This window comes from Rana temporaria, chromosome 12, assembly GCF_905171775.1.
Source record: "Rana temporaria chromosome 12, aRanTem1.1, whole genome shotgun sequence".
NCBI classification, from domain to species: domain Eukaryota; kingdom Metazoa; phylum Chordata; class Amphibia; order Anura; family Ranidae; genus Rana; species Rana temporaria.
Genome location: NC_053500.1, coordinates 7081113 through 7103331, shown reverse-complemented (window position 1 = coordinate 7103331; position 22219 = coordinate 7081113). Strand labels below are relative to the sequence as shown.

General features: G+C 47.5%; 1 protein-coding gene across 2 annotated transcripts in view; it reads right to left on the bottom strand.

Moving 5' to 3' along the window:
* DOK5 (docking protein 5) overlaps positions 1-22219 on the bottom strand; it is a 129027-nt gene that overhangs the window by 55208 nt on the left and 51600 nt on the right. For both annotated transcript variants that reach the window (XM_040330164.1, XM_040330165.1), the window contains exon 2: positions 10456-10563. In XM_040330164.1, coding sequence (XP_040186098.1) covers positions 10456-10563 — 108 coding nt within the window. The remainder of the gene's footprint in view (positions 1-10455; positions 10564-22219) is intronic.

The following is a 22219-nucleotide window of genomic DNA, read 5'->3' as shown; positions in this document are numbered from 1 at the left end:
CATTTAGCGCAATGCACGTCGGGAAATTTTAGGGACGGCGCATGCGCAGTACGATCGGCGCGGGAACGCGCCTAATTTAAATGATCCACGCCCCCCACCTGGATCATTTGAATTAGGCGGGCTTGCGCCGGAGGATTTACGCTACGCCGCCGCAACTTTACAGGCAAGTGCTTTGTGAATCAAGCACTTGCCCGTAAAACTTGCGGCCGCGTTGCGTAAACGAGATACGTTACGCCCGCAAATTTTTACGCCAGGATACGAGAATCTGGCCCTAAGAGCTCCGTTGGGTTTTATAACGGAAGGTCAGCCTCTCTATGTAAAGTAATGACGGATGAAAGGAAGTGGCCCTGCCTAGGAATTTTGGTGCGAAATGTTGCGGCTCTCTTGTGCACGCTGGAACAGGTCCTGTGTGCTGAGACTTGCCGTATTGCGCAGTTATGGGAACAAATGTCTTGTGAACGCCTCGGTTCTCCTAACGCCGCACACACCATATGGGAAGACTAATCTCCGGCATATATTAGTAGTGGAGCACACAGACTATTTTTAGCAGTCAGACAGAAGGCTGCACGCTCTTACACATTGTACACAGTTTCAAAGGAATAACTTTATTCCAACCGGCTGCATCTTATGGCAGCACTGATCTAAAGCAGGAGAAAAAAAAAGAAGAAGTGATTAAAGCCCCGTGACACAATCACGATCCTGTCACTGACAACAACTCAGGATCGCTAAGAAGGGTAGAAAAATTACTCCCCTATTTCCACACAATGGGCCAGATTCAGGTAGATCCGCGCAATATTTGCGTGGGCAAAGGGCAACGATTTTTGCTCTGCGCCCACGCAAATATTTTGATTTGCCCGCGATTCACGGAGCAGTAGCTCCGTAAATTGCGCGGGCGCTATGCTAAATAGCCCGGCGTAAGGGCGCCTAATGTAAATGATCCCGCCGGGATTTAGGCGCAACTCCCGAGCGCAATGCCTTTCCCGACGTGCATTGCGGCAAATGACGTCGCAAGGATGTCATTTGCTTCTAAGTGAACGTGAATGGCGTCCAGCGCCATTCACGAATCACTTACGTAAACGACGTGAAATTTAAATTTCACGAGCGGGAAGGGCGACTATACTTTAACATTGGCTGCCCCTGCTATTAGCAGGAGCAACCTTGCGCTAAAGTCGCCGTACGGAAACTCCGTACCTTGCGTGCGCAGGGCCCGCGCAACTTTTGTGAATCGGTGGTAGTATGCAATTTGCATACTATACGCCGATCACAATGGCCGCGCCCCCTAGCGGCCATCGCAAGAATGCAGCCTGAGATATGAAGGCATAAGGAGGCTTATGTCTGTCACATCCTAGGCTGCAGTCCGCGTAGCGATGTTCCTGAATCAGGGGCATTCGCTACGCGGGAGCAAAACAGCTATTGCGCCGCGCAACCGCCTCTTGAATCTGGGCCATTGATTCCTTGCTGGCCGGAGATACTGCAGGACGACACTTCGGGCCAGATCCACGTAGATTGGCGTAACTTTAAATGGGCGTAGCGTATCGTAGTAACGCTACGCCGCCGCAACTTTGAGAGGCAAGTGCTGTATTCACAAAGCACTTGCCTCTAAAGTTACGGCGGCGTAGCGTAAATCTCCCGGCGTAAGCGCACCTAAATCAAATGAGGAACAGGGGGTGTTTTATGTAAAGTAAGCGTGACCCCACGTAAATTACGCTTTTTTCGTACCGCGCATGCGCGCGCATGCTCAGTATCACGTCGAATTTTCAAATTAAATTACGCCCGCTCAATGCCTAGACGACGTGAACGTACTTTACGCAAAGCCCTATTCGCGAACGTTTTACGCAAACGACGTACACGACGGAAAATTCGACGCTGTCCCGACGTCCATACTTAACATTGCGTACGCCTCATAGAGCAGGGGTAACGTTACGCCGAGAAAAGCCTTAAGTAAACGACGTAAAAAAATGCGCCGGCCGGACGTACGTTCTGTGAATCGGCGTATCTAGCTAATTTGCATACTCTACGCGGAAATCGACGGAAGCACCACCTATCGGCCAGTGTAAATATGCACCTAAGATCCAACGGCGTACTAAGACGTACGTCAGTCGGATCTAGCCCCCATTCAGGCGTATCTTGTTTTGTGGATACAAAACAAAGATACGCCGGAGCAGCCTAGAAGTTACGCGGCGTATCAATAGATACGCCGACGTAACTTCTTTGTGGTTCTGGCCCTATATGCTGGCTAGGAATGCTGCAGAATGTCCCTTGCCGGCAGGGCTGCTGTTTGAAATCATGGGGCCCCATATGGCCTACCTGACAGGGCCCCTCCTCTCCTTTTTTTTTTACAGCCTTGTTGGGGGGTGGGGGAGGGTTGGTGAAAGATCAGGGGTCTAAACCAGTGACGGTTGGTACTCAATTTTTTTTGAGGGGGGGGGGACGCAAACAAACCTGGCCCCCTCATCACTCTTACCCCCTTTGGTGGCTTCCCTCCTGCACTTCCTTTTAAATCCCGGCGGTCGCTTCTCCTCCCGGTCTTAGGGCTCCTGGCCAATCGGTTCTCAGGAAATTAGAGAAGTTGTAAGGGCAGAAGGTCTTTTTTGAACTTAATGCATTCTTTGCATTAAAGTGACTGTGAAAAAGGATATATCTTTTTTTTTAAATAACAAACATGTTATACTTACCATATTTATCGGGGTATACCGTGCCCCGGCGTATAATGCGCACCCCAAGCTCAGCAAGGTAAAAAAGGGAAAAAAAAGAAAACTTAAATTTTTGCTCTGCGGCCTTGTCCGGCGTCCGTCTGCGGCTTCCTTGTGCGGGGTCCGTCTGCAGCTTTGGAGGTGTCCGTCTGCGGCCTCCATCCAGGTGTCAGTATCGTCCAGCGTGTCCGTCTGCGGCCTCCATCCAGGTGAGCGTCTCCGGTGTCCGGTGTTCGTTTTTCGATTTTGGCGCGAGCCGAGAGGAGCCGGATTTCCTGTGTGTTCGGCTTCTCTCGGCTTGTCTCGGTTCCTCTCACGGTACCTCCACTGTGCAGTTCGTTTTGCACAGAGTGGCCCCGATCCTCCTGTTCCGAGGTCCCCCGGCGGCTCGCGCTGCTCCTCCCCACATTGGATAAACCCCTGGGAGAAGCTCTCTCCTGAGGGGGGTTACCTTGCGAGCACGCTCCCGTGTCATTTATTAGACGTCCAAAGCCACTGAATGTATGACTCCGCCCCCCCCCCACGTCATTGGAATTGATTGACAGCAGTGGGAGCCAATGGCTGCGCTGTTATAAATCTATCCAATTAGGACACGAGACACTAGCCATAGCTGGTGTGCTCGTCCCCGAGAAAAAGAAAACAGGGCTCAGGTAAGTAAAACGGGGGGGGGGGCAGCTGGGGGGCCTGTGACTGCAAAAGGTTTTTTCACCTTAATGCATAGGATGAGGGTTTACAACCCCTTTGAGATAAAAAAAACCTTCTGCGTGTAGCAGCCTCCCCAGCAACCCCCCCCCCCCCCCCCCTCCTACCTGAGCTCCTTCTCTCTCCAGCGATGTCCACAATCCCCTCAGCCACCCAGTACACTCCACCTGATAGGTTGAGTCAGAGCAGCTGCGCTATTGGCTCCCACAGATGTCAATCAAAGTCAGTCAGTCAATCAGGGGAGAGAGGGGGCAGGGTCAGGTCAGGGGGGCTCCGTGTCTGAATGGATACACGGAGCCCTTACTCAGCTTGGGTGACCCCCTGTAGAAAGCTGCTGGCTGAGAGGCACTCAAAAGAGGGAGGGGCTAGGAGCAGCAAAGGGGGACCTGAGGAGGTAAGTATAACATGTTTGTTATTTAAAAAACAATGAGCCTTTACAATCACTTTAACCTAATGCTAATGAACAAATACCCGGATCGACCGCTTAAATAATTGCAGTAATATGTGATTAAACTGTCCCCGCGGAATGACCTTTCACTAACCAATAAGTCAATATACAAAGTGCCGTCCCCCGCGACCGAACCAACATATATAAAAAAAGGTTAGGTTTTATCCCAAGCAAGTCATATAGGGGGACACAGTGGTCAATTAAATCAGCTTTATTAGGAAAAAACACATTATACAAAAAAAACAAGGCAAAACGTTGAGCCTCCACCAACCCTAAAAACAGTTTAAAAAAAAGACAGCGTTGTCTACCCCGGGTTCGTTCCCGCAGCTGCACATACACCCCCCTCATTCACTTCTATGGGCCAGATTCAGAGACAGCGGCGTATTTTTGAGCGGGCGTAGCGCATCTCATATGCGCTACGCCGACGTAACATAGAGAGGCAAGAGCAGTATTCACAAAGCACTTGCTCCCTAAGTTACGGCGGCGTAGCGTAAATGGTCCGGCGTAAGCCCGCCTAATTCAAATTAGGAAGGCAGTGGGCGTGTTGTATTAAAATTAGCCGTGACCCCATGTAAATGAACTCCCGAACGAACGGCGCATGCGCGCGCATGCTCAGAATCACGTCGCAAATATTTCCTAAGATACGTAGGCTCAATGCTTTCGACGTGAACGTAACCTACGCCCAGCCCCATTCACGTACGACTTACGCAAACGACGTAAAATCCGACGGCTGTTCCGACGTCCATACCTTAACATGACTTACACCTGCTCTATGAGGGATAACTTTACGCCGGACTACGCCTTACGTAAACGGCGTAGCTTGCTGTGACAGGCGCAAGTACGTTCTTGAATCGGCGTATCTAGGTCATTTACATATTCGACGCGTAAATCAATGGAAGCGCCCCTAGCGGCCAGCGTAAATATGCACCCAAGATACGACAGCGTAGGAGACTTACGTCGGTCGGATGGAGCCAGAATTCAGGCGTATCTGGTTTCAAGAATACGGCGCATAGATAATTCCCCCCAATCCCTTTCTCTGCAGCCTCAGCTGCACTGGACAGTGAATGGATGGGAGGCTCCCTGTTCATTCACAGACTGAAGCATAGTAAAAACTATTTGCTATGCTTCAGTGATGAATGGACACAATGAGTGATCGATGCTCAATGCTCACTGTCAATTCAGGAAAGGAAAAGGCTGGTAAATAGGACATATTTGCTGTGCACACCCCCGCTCTCCATCCTGAAACATCCCCATGTGTGCCCTCAGCAGTTGCTGGCGGCAGAGGAGAGGAAGGAAGCTGGCAATGCTGCAGGGAAAGAAACCACACAGAAGGGGGGCCCGGGCAGCAGGCGGGTGAGGATGCAGATACCGATCCCCCTGCAGTGCAGCTGAAGGAGGAAGAAGAGGAGAAGCTGGCAGAGCTGCAGGGGAAGAGACCACACAGAAGGGGGGCCCGGGTAGCAGGCGGGTGAGGATGCAGATACCGATCCCCCTTCAGTGCAGCTGAAGGAGGAAGAAGAAGAGGAGAAGCTGGCAGAGCTGCAGGGGAAGAGACCACACAGAAGGGGGGCCCGGGCAGCAGGCGGGTGAGGATGCAGATACCGATCCCCCTGCAGTGCAGCTGAAGGAGGAGGAAGAAGAGGAGAAGCTGGCAGAGCTGCGGGGGAAGAGACCACACAGAAGGGGGAACCGGGCAGCAGGCGGGTGGGGATGCAGATACCGATCCCCCTGCAGTGCAGCTGAAGGAGGAAGAAGAAGAGGAGAAGCTGGCAGAGCTGCAGGGGAAGAGACCACACAGAAGGGGGGCCCGGGCAGCAGGCGGGTGGGGATGCAGATACCGATCCCCCTTCAGTGCAGCTGAAGGAGGAAGAAGAGGAGAAGCTGGCAGAGCTGCGGGGGAAGAGACCACACAGAAGGGGGAACCGGGCAGCAGGCGGGTGGGGATGCAGATACCGATCCCCCTGCAGTGCAGCTGAAGGAGGAAGAAGAGGAGAAGCTGGCAGAGCTGCGGGGGAAGAGACCACACAGAAGCGGGGCCCGGGCAGCAGGCGAGTGGGGATGCAGATACCAATCCCCCTGCAGTGCAGCTGAGGGAGGAAGAAGAGGAGAAGCTGGCAGAGCTGCGGGGGAAGAGACCACACAGAAGGGGGTCCCGGGCAGCAGGCGGGTGGGGATGCAGATACCAATCCCCCTGCAGTGCAGCTGAAGGAGGAAGAAGAGGAGAAGCTGGCAGAGCTGCGGGGGAAGAGACCACACAGAAGGGGGTCCTGGGCAGCAGGCGGGTGGGGATGCAGATACCAATCCCCCTGCAGTGCAGCTGAAGGAGGAAGAAAAGGAGAAGCTGGCAGAGCTGCGGGGGAAGAGACCACACAGAAGGGGGGCCCGTGCAGCAGGCGGGTGGGGATGCAAATACCGATCCCCCTGCAGTGCAGCTGAAGGAGGAAGAAGAGGAGAAGCTGGCAGAGCTGCGGGGAAAGAGACCACACAAAAGGGGGGCCCGGGCAGCAGGCGGGTGGGGATGCAGATACCAATCCCCCTGGAGTGCAGCTGAAGGAGGAAGAAGAGGAGAAGCTGGCAGAGCTGCAGGGGAAAAGAGACCACACAGAAGGGGGGCCCGGGCAGCAGGCGGGTGGGGATGCAGATACCAATCCCCCTGCAGTGCAGCTGAAGGAGGAAGAAGAGGAGAAGCTGGCAGAGCTGCGGGGGGAGTTGGTAAAAAGGCAGTACAGCAGTCAATCCTGCTCAGCAGGTGCCCGGGCCCCCCCAATTGAACTGATGGTGCCTGGGCCCTGTACAGGAAGACTGCCTTATTAGCAGCCCTGCTTGCCGGGATCTCATAGAGGAGAGAAATTACTTGTGTTTCCATGCGTTGCTCCCCTACTGTCTGAACGAGCCATGCGTTGCTCCCCTACTGTCTGAACGAGCCATGCGTTGCTCCCCTACTGTCTGAACGAGCCATGCGTTGCTCCCTCACAGGCCGGGTGAGGAATGTATCACTACCTTACTGGAGGGAACGCTTCAGAATGCCACTTGCCAGTCTAAGATCGATGCCTCGCTCATCTGGCCAGCGATGGAGCAGCACAAGTGTGTATTTCTCTGCCCTGTATAGTCCTGCTGTCGCTGGCGAGCTGTCACCGGTGTGCCAATAGCTCTGAATGTGAGCTGCTTAATGTCCGCCTCGCGCTTTATGGTCACGCCATCAGTTTATGAACTATAACAGAAACTTCAGCGGAAAGAAATGTGTTCTGCCGCGGCTGTGCACTACTTAATATACTCCCAGGCTTGCATGATAAAATCTGAGACTTAGAGAGGTATGGGATTGGTTTTTATCTTTAAATCATACTTACCTAAAATAGACCAGCCGCCGCAGATAGATTGCGGCAGGGCGGCTCTATTGCGTGAATCGCCATACCGGTACGGTGCTCCAAGCAATAGATATAGCAGGCGCACGCGTGTTGGCGCCATGTTCGCTGACCAACCGCGATCGCTCCACAGAGAGCAACAACGGCGATCTGCCAGTGTAAACAAAGCAGATCCCCATTCTGATATGGGAGTAGAGAGAGATCATCTGTTTCTAGGGATCAGGAACAGCGATCTCTCTCTACTCCCAGTCAGTCTCCTCCCCCCCCAGTTAGAAACACCTCCCTAGGGAACACTTAAACGCTTGATCGCCCCTAGTGTTAACCTCTTCCCTGCCTGTGCCATTTATACAGTAATCAGTGGCTATTTTTAGCCCTGATCGCTGTATAAATGTTACTGGTCCCAAAAAAGTGTCAAAAGTGGCGGTCCCGTAAAAAAAAAAAAAAAATTTTTAAAAAGCCATAAATCCATCACATAGTTTGTAGACGCTATTAGCCGGATTCAGGTAGAGCGGCGTATATTTGAGCGGGCATAGCGCAGCTCATATGCGCTACGCCGACGTAACATAGAGAGGCAAGACCAGTATTCACAAAGCACTTGCTCCCTAAGTTACGGCGGCGTAACGTAAATGGGCCGGCGTAAGCCCGCCTAATTCAAAGTAGGCAGGTAGTGGGCGTGATGTATTACAATGAAGCGTGACCCCATGTAAATGAAGGGCCGAACGAACGGCGCATGCGCGCGCATGCTTGGTTCTTGGGGTAACTATAGCCAGACTTGCCGGCAGTGGCGGTGAGTCCATAGTGGGAGCGCAGGAGCACCGCTTCCTTTCTCCTGCACCGTCACTCAACAATACATAGATTCATGCATTGCATGAATCTATGTATTGTGGTCGCTGCCGCCTCCTATTCAGAGGGTCGCCCCCGGTTGAGCGCCGGCCATCTGAATAACAGAGGTGGGTGTGTTTTGGAAGTGTCTATCAGAGCCAGCGGCTCTGATAGGCTTCCCGATTACAGCCTGTGGGCTCTAATTGGCTTCCAAATGGTTAACCAGAGGGCGCACTGGGTGTGCATTCCCTGGTTAACACTGACACACGTCTGAGCCAATCAGGTTCACTGGGTCTGGTTACCGGTTACCTAATTGGCTGAAGACACATTGAGGGCGGGAGAAGACATCGAGGGATCGTGGAGGAGGATAACTGACCCCGAGAATGGTAAGTGCCGGGCGGGGGGTCAATCTGGCGATATTTTGGGGCAATCTGGTGGCATTTTATGGGGCAAACTGGCGGTATTTTACAGGGGAAACTGGTGGCAATTGATGGGCACAGTGGCGACAATTGATGGGCACAGTGATGACAATTGATGGGCACAGTGGCTGCGTTTGATGGCACAGTGGCGACAATTGATGGCACAGTGGCGACAATTGATGGCACCGTGGCGACAATTGATGGCACAGTGGCTGCATTTGATGGCACAGTGGCTGCATTTGATGGCACAGTGGCTATGTTTGATGACACAGTGGCTGCGTTTGATGGGCACAGTGGTGACGATTGATGGCACAGTGGCGACAATTGATGGCACAGTGGCTGCGTTTGATGGCACAGTGGCGACAATTGATGGCACAGTGGCGACAATTGATGGCACGGTGGCTGTGTTTGATGGGCACAGTGGCGACAATTAATGGCACAGTGGCTGCGTTTGATGGCACAGTGGTGACAATTGATGGCACAGTGGTGACAATTGATGGGCACAGTGAGGCTGCAATTGATGTTTTTTTTTTTTTTTTTCGTGTGTGTGCCCCCACCCCCAAAATGTTGAGCATCAGCCACCACTGCTTGCCGGTCTCGTGTTACAGAACCTAACAAGCAGTTTCTTGGCAGAGATACCCAACAGGCTGTCCGGAGTCTGTCACATTTCCGGGTGAGTCTATCACACAGAGCATCGCGGGTTGTGGTGTATGGGGCTGTGTAGCTGTAGAGGGTGTCCATGCTGACCTGTGCCCACAGCCAAAAGTGCCTACAATGAGCATCAGAACTAGACCACGGAGCAATGGAACAAGGTGGCCTGGTCTGATAAATTCAAGAATGGTTTGAGGAACACAACGAGTTTGAAGTGTTGACCTGGCCTCCAAGTTCTCCAGATCTCAATCCAATCGAGCATCTGTGGGATGTGCTGGAAAAACAAGTCAGATCCATGTAGGCCCCAGCTCAGAGCTGCTACTGACGGCTTGGTGCCAGATACCACAGCATGACAAAGACAAATCTCCTGCGCTCCGGTATTTTTTTGGAAAAGTGTTTGAAGAAAAGGTGAAACTCAATTGCAACTCAATTAAATGGTATCTTCCAAAATCTTGCAGCCCTCCTCTGAATCGTTGGAATTCATAGAACTAAAGAGACAAAAAGAGAAAACCGGAGGGCGCACCGACCTAGTGTGATACGGATTGGTGGATTTTATTAAAATAGTAAAAACAAATCATAATACTCACAAAGGGAGTGTTAAAAACAGGCCTTGAGTAACAATGCAGCAAAGAACCAACACCATCGGCCTAACACGATATTGTTTCGATCCGTGACCGTGGCTAGGGCTGGCGCGTTTCAGGGGAGAACCCCTTTCCTCAGAGCTTAGTAGCACTGCACTGCACTGCAGACCACTAAGCTCTGAGGAAAGGGGTTCTCCCCTGAAACGCGTCAGCCCTAGCCACGGTCACGGATCGAAACAATATCGTGTTATGCCGATGGTGTTGGTTCTTTGCTGCATTGTTACTCAAGGCCTGTTTTTAACACTCCCTTTGTGAGTATTATGATTTGTTTTTACTATTTTAATAAAATCCACCAATCAGTATCACACTAGGTCGGTGCGCCCTCCGTTTTCCTCTTTTTGTCTCTTTAGATACCACAGCATACCAGAGGTCTAGTGGAGCCCAGGTTGACAGGTTATGGTGGGTGGTCACCAGGTTATGGCTGATATGTGTATTTGGCCCCCTACACACTTCTCAGTCTGTAGCAGAGAGGTAATATAAGCCTGTTCATGTGCCGTACTTTGCAGGTTGTTGTGTGTGACGTAAAGGCAGCCCAATCATTTCAATGCTGTACCAAAAACTGGAGACGGGTTCTAACCCTTCATCCAAAACTACCAAAAATACGTTTTGGCCAGAGTTCCCTTGTAAGCCTTAGGTGGCCCCCTGTTGTGTACCCAATAAAATAAGAAGAAGTATAAACAGAAGAGCACATTTTTTTGAATAAAATGCAACACTCACCTTATGATAACATCGAAAATACGCGGCTCGCTCATCGGAAAACTTCTCCAGACGCTTTGGCCCTTTGCTAGATGCTTTCTTGAATACTAACCAACACCTCTGATAGATCTGCAAAGACAACATCACCGCAGGGTCAGAAGTCGGGATCCCCGGCCTATAGGTTACATTTATTACTCTTTACAGCCCAGATTCATACAACCGTATACAAAGTTTCAGCACCATGGAAAGCTAATGGCAGGAGATGGCCATTCCTATTATTAAAGGGGTTGTAAAGGAAGGGCTAGATTCAGGTAGGGGCACATAAGTTTGTGCGGGCGTAGCGTATGTTATTTACGCTACGCCGCCGCAATTTACAGAGGCAAGTGCAGTATTCACAAAGCACTTGCTCCGTAAGTTGCGGCGGAGTAGCGTTAATCTGCCGGCATAAGCGCGCGGAATTCAAATTGTCAAGAGGTGGGCGTGTTTTATATAAATAAAACATGACCCCACGTAAATGATGTTTCTCACGAACAGGGCATGCGCAGGCCGTGAACGTATCCCAGTGCGCATGCTCCTAATCACGTCGCAAATAGTCAATGCTTTCGACGTGAACGTAATTTACGCAAAGCCTTATTCTCGAACGACTTATGCAAACAACGTAAAATTTTCAAAAATCTACGCGCGAACGACGTCCATACTTAACATTGGCTATGCCTCATATAGCAGGAGCAACGTTACGCCGGAAAAAGCCTTACGCAAACGACGTAAACAAATCCACCAGGCGCACGTACGTTTTTGAATCGGCGTATCCAGCTCATTTGCATATTCTACGCTGAAAACGACGGATGCGCCACCTAGCGGCCAGCGTAAATATGCAACTAAGATACGACGGTGTAAGAGACTTACGCCAGTCGGATCTTAGCCTAATTTTGGTGTATCTTGCTTTCTGAATACAGAAAGAAGATACGCCGGCGCAGCTTTGAATTTACGCGGCGTATCAATAGATACACCGGCGTAAATTCTTTCTGAATCTAGCCCGAATTTTTTTTTCCCTAAATAGTTTCCTTTAACTTAGTGCAGTCCTCCTTCACTTACCTCATCCTTCCATTTTGATCCTAAATGTCCTTATTTCTTCTGAGAAATCCTCACTTCCTGTTCTTCTGTCTGTAACTCCACACCGTAATGCGAGGCTTTCTCCCTGGTGTGGAGAAAGCCTCTTGAGGGGGCGAGCAGGCAAGTCAGGACACTCTCTACTTTGCAGATGGAGAAAGGAGCTGTGTGTTAGTGGGCGTCCTGACACTCCTGCTTGCCCCCTCAAGAGGCTTTCTCCACACCAGGGAGAAAGCCTTGCATTACTGTGTGGAGTTACAGACAGAAGAACAGGAAGTGAGGATTTCTCAGAAGAAATAAGGACATGTAAAAGCAAAATGGAAGGATGAGGTAAGTGAAGGAGGACTGCACTAAGGTAAAGGAAGCTATTTAGGGAAAAAAATGTTTTACCTTTACAACACCTTTAAACCCAAAAGCAAATACGGTAAATTATTATATTGCAGCTTACCAAATCTTACATGTGATGGCAGCATTCATTTTCTGTTTTAGTTTTGTTTTTCCTTTTTTTTTTTTCTCAATAAAGATTTATTATACAAAATGAAGCATACAATTTATACAACAGTTTTCACCTTGAACAGAATTATAAAGAAATCATAAAGAAAATATATTACTTTCGGGTGGAACTCCGTAAAGACCGGGCCTATTTTTTACACTTGGGGCCAGATTCAGATACAAAGGCGTATCTTTAGTTGGGCGTAGCGTATCCTATTTACGCTACGCCGCCGCAACTTAGACAGGCAAGTGCAGTATTCACAAAGCACTTGCTCCGTAAGTTGCGGCGGCGTAGCGTAAATAGGCCGGCGTAAGCCCGCGTAATTCAAAGTAGGCTGGTAGGGGGCGTGTTGTATGGAAATGAATCGTGACCCCACGTAAACGAACGGCGCATGCGCGCGCATGCTCAGTATCACGTCAAATTTTCCCTGTAAATTACGCCGGCTCAATGCTTAGTCGACGTGAACGTAACCTACGCCCATCCCCATTCACGTACGACTTACGCAAACAACATAAAATACGACGCTGTTCCCGACGTTTCCGACGTCCATACCTTAACATGGCTTACCCCTGCTTTATGAGGGGTAAAGTTACGCCGGTCGTACGTAAACAGCGTATTTTAATACGCCGGGCGCAAGTACGTTCGTAAATCGGCGTATCTAGCTCATTTGCATATTAGACGCGGAAATATTCGGAAGCGCCGAATAACAGAATAAAAAATTGATTAAATACTATTTTGGGATCAGTAACGACGAGCCTGTCACTTTGAATCCTCCTGGAATTCTGAGATGCACCTATCTGAGCATTAAACTAGCTTTGATCCACGTATGCTTCTGTTTAATTAAGCAACTGCTGCGTTCATACAAATGTGGGGGGGGAGGGGGGGTGTATTGAGCCATGTGCGGGTCATGTGACCTTTAATTCATAAATGGACTACTCCCGCTACCCAGCAGATTCAATCGATGGACCCCGCGCAAGAGAAGCAGCTCGCTCTCCGCTGCGTTGTTGCCCTAACCTCCCAGCATTGCTTATCTTGGATATTGTCGTCTATCGATGATTCTATTTTTATGCACAAGATGATCGATACAAATTATCTAGATTACGGGGGAATTGAGATCTTGATAACGAGATCAGGCACCTATTGGCCCTGCTCTTCATACTACTTTAATGGTAATTAACAGGGAAATCTGCTTTAAAATAATCATTAAGGCCAGAACTACTGAACTGTAATATATATATATATTTATATATATACAGCGGGGGGAAATAATGATTTGAGATCCCCTGCAGACCACTTACAAAGAAGTGAAGGGTCTATAGTTTTTATCATAGGTGTATTTTATATGATAGAGACAGAATATCAACCAAAAATCCAGAAAAAAAAATCACATTGTCAGGTCGCCAGGTGACAAGTGCACCCCTTTGGGGTCAGGGATGCACCACAGGGTAGTGAACCCTATAGCCGACTGCTGCTATCAGAGAGGAAGCGTGAACCCAAGATTCCCCAGGGCGCGGAGTCTAAGACCCAGCTTTGTGTTCACCATGAGCCTCTAGTGGTGAGGATGGCCTTCGCCGCAGCTGGATCCAGGTCGCGACCCCTGGGATCCCCTAGGTCACGCTCCGCAGGGAGAGAGGGGAAGCAGCAAGCAGGACAAGCGATAGTGATGGGTAAGCCGAGGTCAGGGCAACAGGCAGACAAGGGTCACCGAGGGACAGGCAAAAGGTCAGGGTCACAGGCAAACAGGGGAAAACAGGGACGAGCCAAAAACGGTACACAGGAAGGTAATCGTAGCACACTGCAGACAGGAACTTAAGCTAACAACACGGTTGAACAGCACTGCAGGCCTGTAGTGCAACAGTTAATATAGACTTCCTGGGATGGCCTGGGTGGTGCCATACAGGAAGGGGAGGTGATAAAAAGGCAACCAGAACAGAGTCGGGCCTCTAATGAACAGATGGAGACAGGTAAGCTGCCAGACTTTATTGCATATCCATGATACAAATGTTATAAATGGATTTGCAGTTCAGTGAGTAAAATAAGTATTTGATCCCCTTAGTATTTGGTGGAGAAACCCTTGTTGGGAAGCACAGAGGTCAGACGTTTATTGTAGTTGGTTATCAGGTCTCCACATATCTCAGGAGGGATTTGGGTCTCCACTCTTCTTTACAGATCTTCTCTAAATCCTTAAGGTTTCTTGGCTGTCGCTTGGCAACTCAAAGTTTCAGCTCCCTTCATACATTTTCTATAGGATTAAGGTCTGGGGACTGGCTAGGCCACTCCATGGCTTTTATGGGCTTCTTCTTGAGCCACTCCTTTGTTGCCTTGGCGGTATGTTTTGGGTCATTGTCAAGCAGGAAGACCCATCACCGACCCATCCTCATGGTTCTGGCTGAGGCAAGAAGGTTCTCCTCCAAAGGTTCTCATCCAACTCTCTCCTTAATGGTCTACCGCTAGGCAGGCTATCCCCCCTTCAGTCTATTATGAGTTCTGCTGCTAGACTACTACACTTCACTAACCGATCATGACTGCTGCTCCTCTCTGCCAATCCCTTCACTGGCTTCTCCTAACCCACCGTGTAAAATTCAAAATGCTAACCACAACATACAAGGCCATTCACAACATCGCCCCCCATCTACACCAACCTCATCTGCAGATATCGGCCAAATCATACCCTCCGCTCCTCCTTTGACCTCCTGCTCTCTAGCTCCCTTGTTACCTCCTCCCATGCTCGCCTTCAGGACTTCCCCAGAGCCTCTCTCATCCTCTGGAACTCCCTGCCCTGTCCACCTTTAGGAGATCCCTGAAAACTAATTTATTCATGGAAGCCTATCACACACCTACCTAACAACTGTCACCCCCCCATCAAACCATTCTCTGCAGCCATTACCTTTTGTACCACCCCCCTCCCTTTAGAAGGGGTTATAGTCAGGACTCTGTGCAGGCCAATCAAGTTCCCCCACCCCAAACTCGCTCATCCATGTCTTTATGGACCTTGCTTGGTGAACTGGTCCAAATCATTTGGTGGAGGGGGGATTATGGTGTGGGGTTGTTTTTCAGGGGTTGGGCTTGGCCCCTTAGTTCCAGTGAGGGGAACTCTTAAGGCGTCAGCATACCAAGACATTTTGGACACTTTCATGCTCCCAACTTTGTGGGAACAGTTTGGGGACGGTCCCTTCCTGTTACAACATGACTGAGCAGAGCAAAAAGTTCCATAAAGACATGGATGAGCGAGTTTGGGGTGGAGGAACTTTACTGGCCCGCACAGAGTCCTGACTTCAACCCAATATAACACCTTTAGGATGAATTAGAGCAGAGACTGCAAGCCAGTCCTTCTCATCCAACATCAGTGCCTGACCTCACAAATGCACTTCTGGAAGAATGGTCAAACATTCCCATAGACACCCTCCTAAACCTTGTGGACGGCCTTCCCAGAAGAGTTGAAGCTGTTGTAGCTGCAAAGGGCGGAGCCAACTCAATATTGAACCCTACGGACTAAGACTGGGATGCCATTAAAGTTCATGTGCGTGTAAAGGCCGGCGTCCCAATACTTTTGACAATATAGTGTGTGTGTGTATATATATATATATGTGTGTATCAGGAAATTAAAAATTAAGCTTTAATAAGATTTGACAGAGCAGCACACTGTGGAAAACTATGAGTTTCTATCTTTAACTCTGATAGCAAGCTTATTCATCTCTGTCATATATGACCAACGGAAGCATGATATGATCTAAAGATTCTAAAGGACAAAAAATAAAAATAATAAACATTTTGATTGTGATATATGCAGGAGTCAGGGCTTTACAAGTCAAAGAAAATGAAAGGGAAGGAAAGAGAAAGAGAAAAAGGAAGGGAAAGGAAAGGAAAAAGAAAAGGGAGAAGTGAATGGGGAGGAAATGGATAGGAAAGGGAAGGGAAATGATGGAAAAAAGAAAAGAAAGAGAAAATATTAAAAGGAAAAAGAAGGGGAAGGGGAAAAAAAGGTTAAGGGAATGAATAGAAATGGGAAAAGCAGAGGGGAAGATAAAAGAAAATCTGAAGGGTTGACAAAGGAAAAAGAAAAGGGGAAAAGAAGGGAAAAGGGGAGAGGAAATGAAAGGGAGAAAAAAAAGGAAAGTTGAGGAAAAAAAAGAAAGGCAAAGGGGAAAGGATGAAGGGAAAAGAAAGGAAATAATAGGAAAAAGGGAGAGGAAATGGAAATAAGAGACAGGAGAGAAATGGTTAACTAAGAGAACAGAAAGGGGAGGGAAAATTAAATGGGGAAGGGGGAAGGAAAGGGAAAAGAGAAGGAAAGGGAAAAGGGAAGGAACGGGAAAAAGGAAGGAAAGAGAAAAGGGAAGGAAAGGGAAGAGAAAGGAAAGGGAAGAGAAAAGGGAAGGAAATGGAAGGATAGGGAAAAGGCAAGGAAAGGGAAAAGAGAAGGAAAGGGAAAAGGCAAGGAAAGGAGAAGGGAAGGGAAAAGGGAAGGAAATGGAAAAGGGAAGGAAAGGGAAAAGGCAAGGAAAGGGAAAGGAGAAGGAAAGGGAAAAGGGAAAAGGCAAGGAAAGGGAAAAGAGAAGGAAAGGGAAAAGGGAAGGAAAGGGAAAAGGGAAGGAAAGAGAAAAGGGAAAAGGGAAGGAAAGGGAAAAGGGAAGGAAAGGGAAAAGGCAAGGAAAGGGAAAAGAGAAGTAAAGGGAAAAGGCAAGGAAAGGGAAAAGAGAAGGAAAGGGAAAAGGCAAGGAAAGGGAAAGAAAAAGCAAATGGGGAGGGGAAGGAAAGGAAAAAGATAAGAGAAGAAAAGCGAAGGGAAAGGAAGCGAAAAAGGAAAGAAATAGAAAGTAAGGAAATGGGGACAGAAGGGGAAGGGAAAAAAGGGGAAGAGGAAGAAAAGGGAAAAAAAGGGGAAGAGGAAGGAAAGGGAAAAAGAAAGAGGAAGGGAGAAAGGAAAAGAAAAGGAGAGGAAAGGAAAAGAAAAGGAGAGGAAAGGAAAAGAAAAGGAGAGGAAAGGAATAGGAAAGGAGAGGAAAGGAAAAGAAAAGGAGAGGAAAGGAATAGGAAAGGAGAGGAAAGGAAAAGAAAAGGAGATGAAAGGAATAGGAAAGGACAGGAAAGGAAAAGAAAGGAGTAGAGTTAATGAAGGGAATAGGAATATGAAAAAGGGAAGAAAAGAGAAAGGAAGACAACAAAACCATACCAGTAAAAACAAAAAACAAATTCTACTCATTTAAGGGGAAGAACCAGGAGGAGTTACTCGTAGATATCTCCCTGATTCTACTCTTCCCTTACCACACTGCGCTCCCATATATAATTAAGAAGAAAATAAATAAAAATATCCCATAGTTTGTAGATGCTATAACTTCTGCGCAAACCAATATACGCTTATTGGGATATTTTTTTTTGACCAAAAATATGTAGCAGAATACAGATTGGCCTAAATTGATGAATAAATACGAATATTATAGCAGAAAGTAAAAAATATTGCATGTTTTTTTTTTCAAAATTGTCGCTCTATTTTTGTTTATAGGACAAAAAATAAAAACCGCAGAGGTGATCAAATACCACCAAAAGAAAGCTCTATTTGCAGGAAAAAAAAAGGAGGCCAATTTTGTTTGGGTGCACGATCGTGCAATTGTCAGTTAAAGCGACACAGTGCTCTATCGCAAAAACAATGGCCTGGTCATGAAGGGGGGTAGATCTTCCGGAGGTGAAGTGGTTAAGGAAGGGAACAGAAATAGGAAAAAGAAAGAGGATAGTAAAGAAGAGGAGAAAGGGAAAGGAAAGTGGAATAAAAGGAGAAGGGAAATAATAAAAATAAGGGAAAGTGGAATAAAAGGAAAGGGAAATAATACAAATAAGGGAAAGTGGAATAAAAGGAAAGGGAAATAATAAAAAATAATAAAAATAAGGGAAAGTGGAATAAAAGGAAAGGGAAATAATAAAAATAATGGAAAGTAGAATAAAAGGAGAAGGGAAATAATAAAAATAATAAAAATAAGGGAAAGTGGAATAAAAGGAAAGGGAAATAATAAAAATAATGAAAAGTGGAATAAAAGGAGAAGGGAAATAATAAAAATAATGAAAAGTGGAATAAAAGGAAAGGGAAATAATACAAATAAGGGAAAGTGGAATAAAAATAAAGGGAAATAATAAAAAATAAGGGAAAGTGGAATAAAAGGAGAAGGGAAATAATAAAAATAAGGGAAAGTGGAATAAAAGGAGAAGGGAAATAATAAAAATAATGGAAAGTGGAATAAAAGGAGAAGGGAATGGAAAGTGGAATAAAAGGAAAGGGAAATAATAAAAATAAGGGAAAGTGGAATAAAAGGAAAGGGAAATAATAAAAATAAGGGAAAGTGAAATAAAAGGAGAAGGGAAGTATTAAAAATAATAAAAATAAGGGAAAGTGGAATAAAAGGAGAAGGGAAATAATAAAAATAAGGGAAAGTGGAATAAAAGGAAATGGAAATAATACAAATAATACAAATAAGGGAAAGTGGAATAAAAGGAGAAGGGAAATAATAAAAATAAGGGAAAGTGGAATAAAAGGAGAAGGGAAATAATAAAAATAATAAAAATAAGGGAAAGTGAAACAAAAAAGTAGAAGAGAAGCATAAATTAAAAAGAAAGATTAACAAACATTTTATACATTAGGAACATTTATGGCTTTTATTTTTGTATTTTTATTTTATTTTTTTCCTTTTAATGTAAGCCTGATTTGCTTTCTGCCGCTATAAGCTCGCTCCTAAATACGACAGCTGTTGGAGTTAGGTAACGATTTACAAAAATAGATTGGCCCGTATTATATGCCGCCAGCAAGGTTAATTCAAATATATTGTGCTCCTCTATTCCGAGCTTTTATTGCCTAGTGATCGCTCATAAAGAAAAGAGGGAAAAGCACTTCTCAAACAGAAGACTGCCGAGATTCATTCATGTTATCATTATGGCCTGAAGAAGACGGTCTTTGTTAAAAGTGATTTATTTTTTATTTTTTTTGAATGAAGGTTTAACTTTCTCTAAAGAGACAAAGACTCTTCTTTCATTCGGCGATCCTCGGGTTTTGTTGGCTTTTATATTAAAATCCTTTCATATATTTTTTTTTATCGCAATTTATGGATCTCTGGCAAGGATTTACAGGATGAGATTCTTGACTTGCCTTTTTGTCTAGCTAGTGACTTGCTGACCTGAACACACTGGCGGTTTTATTATAGGTTCCCCGCCCGACCCTGATTATAGCACAGAGAGGACTGGGAGGAGAGATGGGTCTGATGATGATAATAATTGTAATATGTGTAGAATGTGTTGGGGACAGCGGAGGCTGGTGCTCACATTCGACGGGAAGATGGATGGAGTCAAATAAAGGACAATCTTAGAAGAAAACCTGTTAGAGTGTGCAAAAGACTTGAGACCGGGCGGAGGTTCACCTTCCAGCAGGACAACGACCCTAAAGTACAGCCAGAGCTACAATGGAATGATTTAGATCAACGCATATTCATGTGTTAGAATGGCCCAGTCACAGTCCAGACCTAAATCCCATTGAGAACCTGTCCACAGGACAACTATTAGTCGTCTCTCCACAAATCTGCCCGTTATGGAAGAGTGACAGGAAAAAAGACATTGGTGAAAGAAAGACATAAGAAGTCCTGTTTGCAGTTTGTGAGAAGCCATATGGGGGAGGGGACACAGCAAACATGTGGAAGAAGGTGCTCTGGTCACATGAGACCGAAATCATACTTTTTGTCCTAAAAGAAAAACGCTATGTGTGGGGGGAAAACTAACACTACACATCGCCCTGAACACACCATCCCCACTGTGAAACATGGTGGTGGCAGCATCATGTGGTGGGGATGCTTTTTTTTCAGCAGGGACAGGGAAGCTGGTCAGAGTTGATGGGAAGATGGATGGAGCCAAATACAGGGCAATCTTAGAAGAAAACCTGTTAGGTCCCGTACACACGAGGAGACATGTCCGATGAAAACGGTCTCCTGGGAGCTTTTGGTCTGATGTGTGTACACACCATCAGACCAAAATCCCTGCGGACAGAGAACGCGGTGACGTAGAAGACACCGACGTTCTCAAACACGGAAGTGCAATGCTTCCACGCATGCGTCGAATCAATTCGACGCATGCGCGGGATTTCGGGACGCTGGTTACACGTCATAACCAGCGAACATGTCCGATTAGGTGTACTAACCATCGGACATGTCCAACGGACATGTTTCCAGCAGACAAGTTTCTTAGCTTGCTTTGTGCACTGGTGCGCAGTCATGTTGAAACAGGAAGGGGCCGTCCCCAAACTATTCCCACAAAGTTGGGAGCATGAAATTGTCCTAAACTCAACTCAACTCAAGTTGTCCTAAACTCAACCTGATAGAACACCTTTGGGATGAATTGTGGAGACTGTGAGCCAGAACTTCTCTCCCAACCCCACAAATGCTCTTCTGGAAGAATGGTCAAACATTCCCATAGACACCCTCCTAAACCTTGTGGACGGCCTACGCAGAAGACTTGAAGCTGTTATAGCTGCAAAGGGTGGGGGCCAACCCAATATTGAACCCTACGGATGAAGACTCGGATGCCATTAAAGTTCATGTGTGTGTAAAGGCCGGCGTCCCAATACTTTTACGCCTTAAGAGTTCCCTTCACTGCAATTAAGGGGCCAAGCCCAACCCCTGAAAAACAAACCCACATCATAATCCCCCCTCCACCAAACGATTTGGACCAGAGCACAAAGCAAGGTCCATAAAGACATGGATGAGTGAGATTGGGGTGGAGGAACATGACTGGCCTGCTCAACCCGATAGAACACCTTTGGGATGAATTAGTGCAGAGACTGTGGATGGATGAGCGAGTTTGGGGTGGAAGAGAAGGGACAGTACTAGGGGCCAATTGGACTCAGCAACAAATCAGGGAACATATTGCTGGGGGTGTGAGTAGCACATCAGAGGTACACTCCTTCCTTATGGAATCTGCAGGCTGGGGCTTTACTAAGTTGTACTTCTTCTGAAGTTAAGGTCCATGACCTGGCTGGACTATCTGGCAGGGTTCCTGCATCTGAATAGACTGCTGCAGAAAATTGTAACAGTTATACTGTATACAGGATATCTTCTACTGCGTTCAACATGTTGTATGTTGATAGAGGTCACAATGCACAGCACTGCTGTAAAATCAATCACTGGAGCAGCTCCAGACATTCCACTCTGTCCTCTCCCATTAATGAGGCAATTCCACCCACACAACCACCATTTGCTGGGAGGGGGAGGGGGGGTCCTCGTTATTGGCACCGAATCCCTGAAAACTCTACAGACTTTAGAGTGTGAAAATCCGGGAGCTTAACAGATTCTGAGGAGCTTCATTGTCTGCCACCAGAGGAGTTTATATCATTCATATTTCCTATTCTAGGTGTAGCGGGCCCTTCCCTGTCAGAGCTTCATGACAGGTCATTCCTGCTGGACTCATATGCTAGATTGTAAATATGTTGGATATTGTTAGGAAGTTATGCATTGCGGGACTACTAGTAACGGGAGACACGGACTCCATAGCCTCTTCAGAGAAACAAACTACATTTCCCGCAATGCTTTGCCATCTAGGAGGATGTGACGTTTCGCCCAGGCGAGTGGAGGAGGTTACCTAAAGGAGGGGAGTGGCACCTTTTCGCTCTCTCGGGACCAGCCTTCTCTCCTGCGCGGAGCTGCGCACAGAGTCAGCCGTACTGTTAGGCCGGAAGACGGGGCCTAGCTTGACCGGGTGACCAGCCATCCGAACGGAAGCAAGACCCCAGCGTACCAGCCTGTGTTCCCGGAGATCGGAGAGGCAGCCCAGCTGACAGCCAAAACAGTGGAGCACCTTCGTCCGGGTTTCTGGGTACTGTGGAACAGTACTCCACCAATACGTCCCTGGCTGAAGAGAGAGATCAGGTGGGCCGGCCTGTTGGGTGAGAGAGCACCTGCTCAGTTCCTGACTTATCTTTGATTATCACAGACATCCAGCCCATCCCCTAGGCCACGAACACATGTTGGCCCACGGTTGAAATTCAGAGGCCTAGTTAAATTGTTTCAGTGCTTCACCGGAGTGATCGACGCGGACAGGCGATCAACTTCACACTACCCTGCTACCTTAGACATTTTAGTGTGTGATTCCCCTCCCTAACCATCACCAGTGGATTACAAATTTTTATGTGCACCAACCGGCCGCCACGGGAATTTT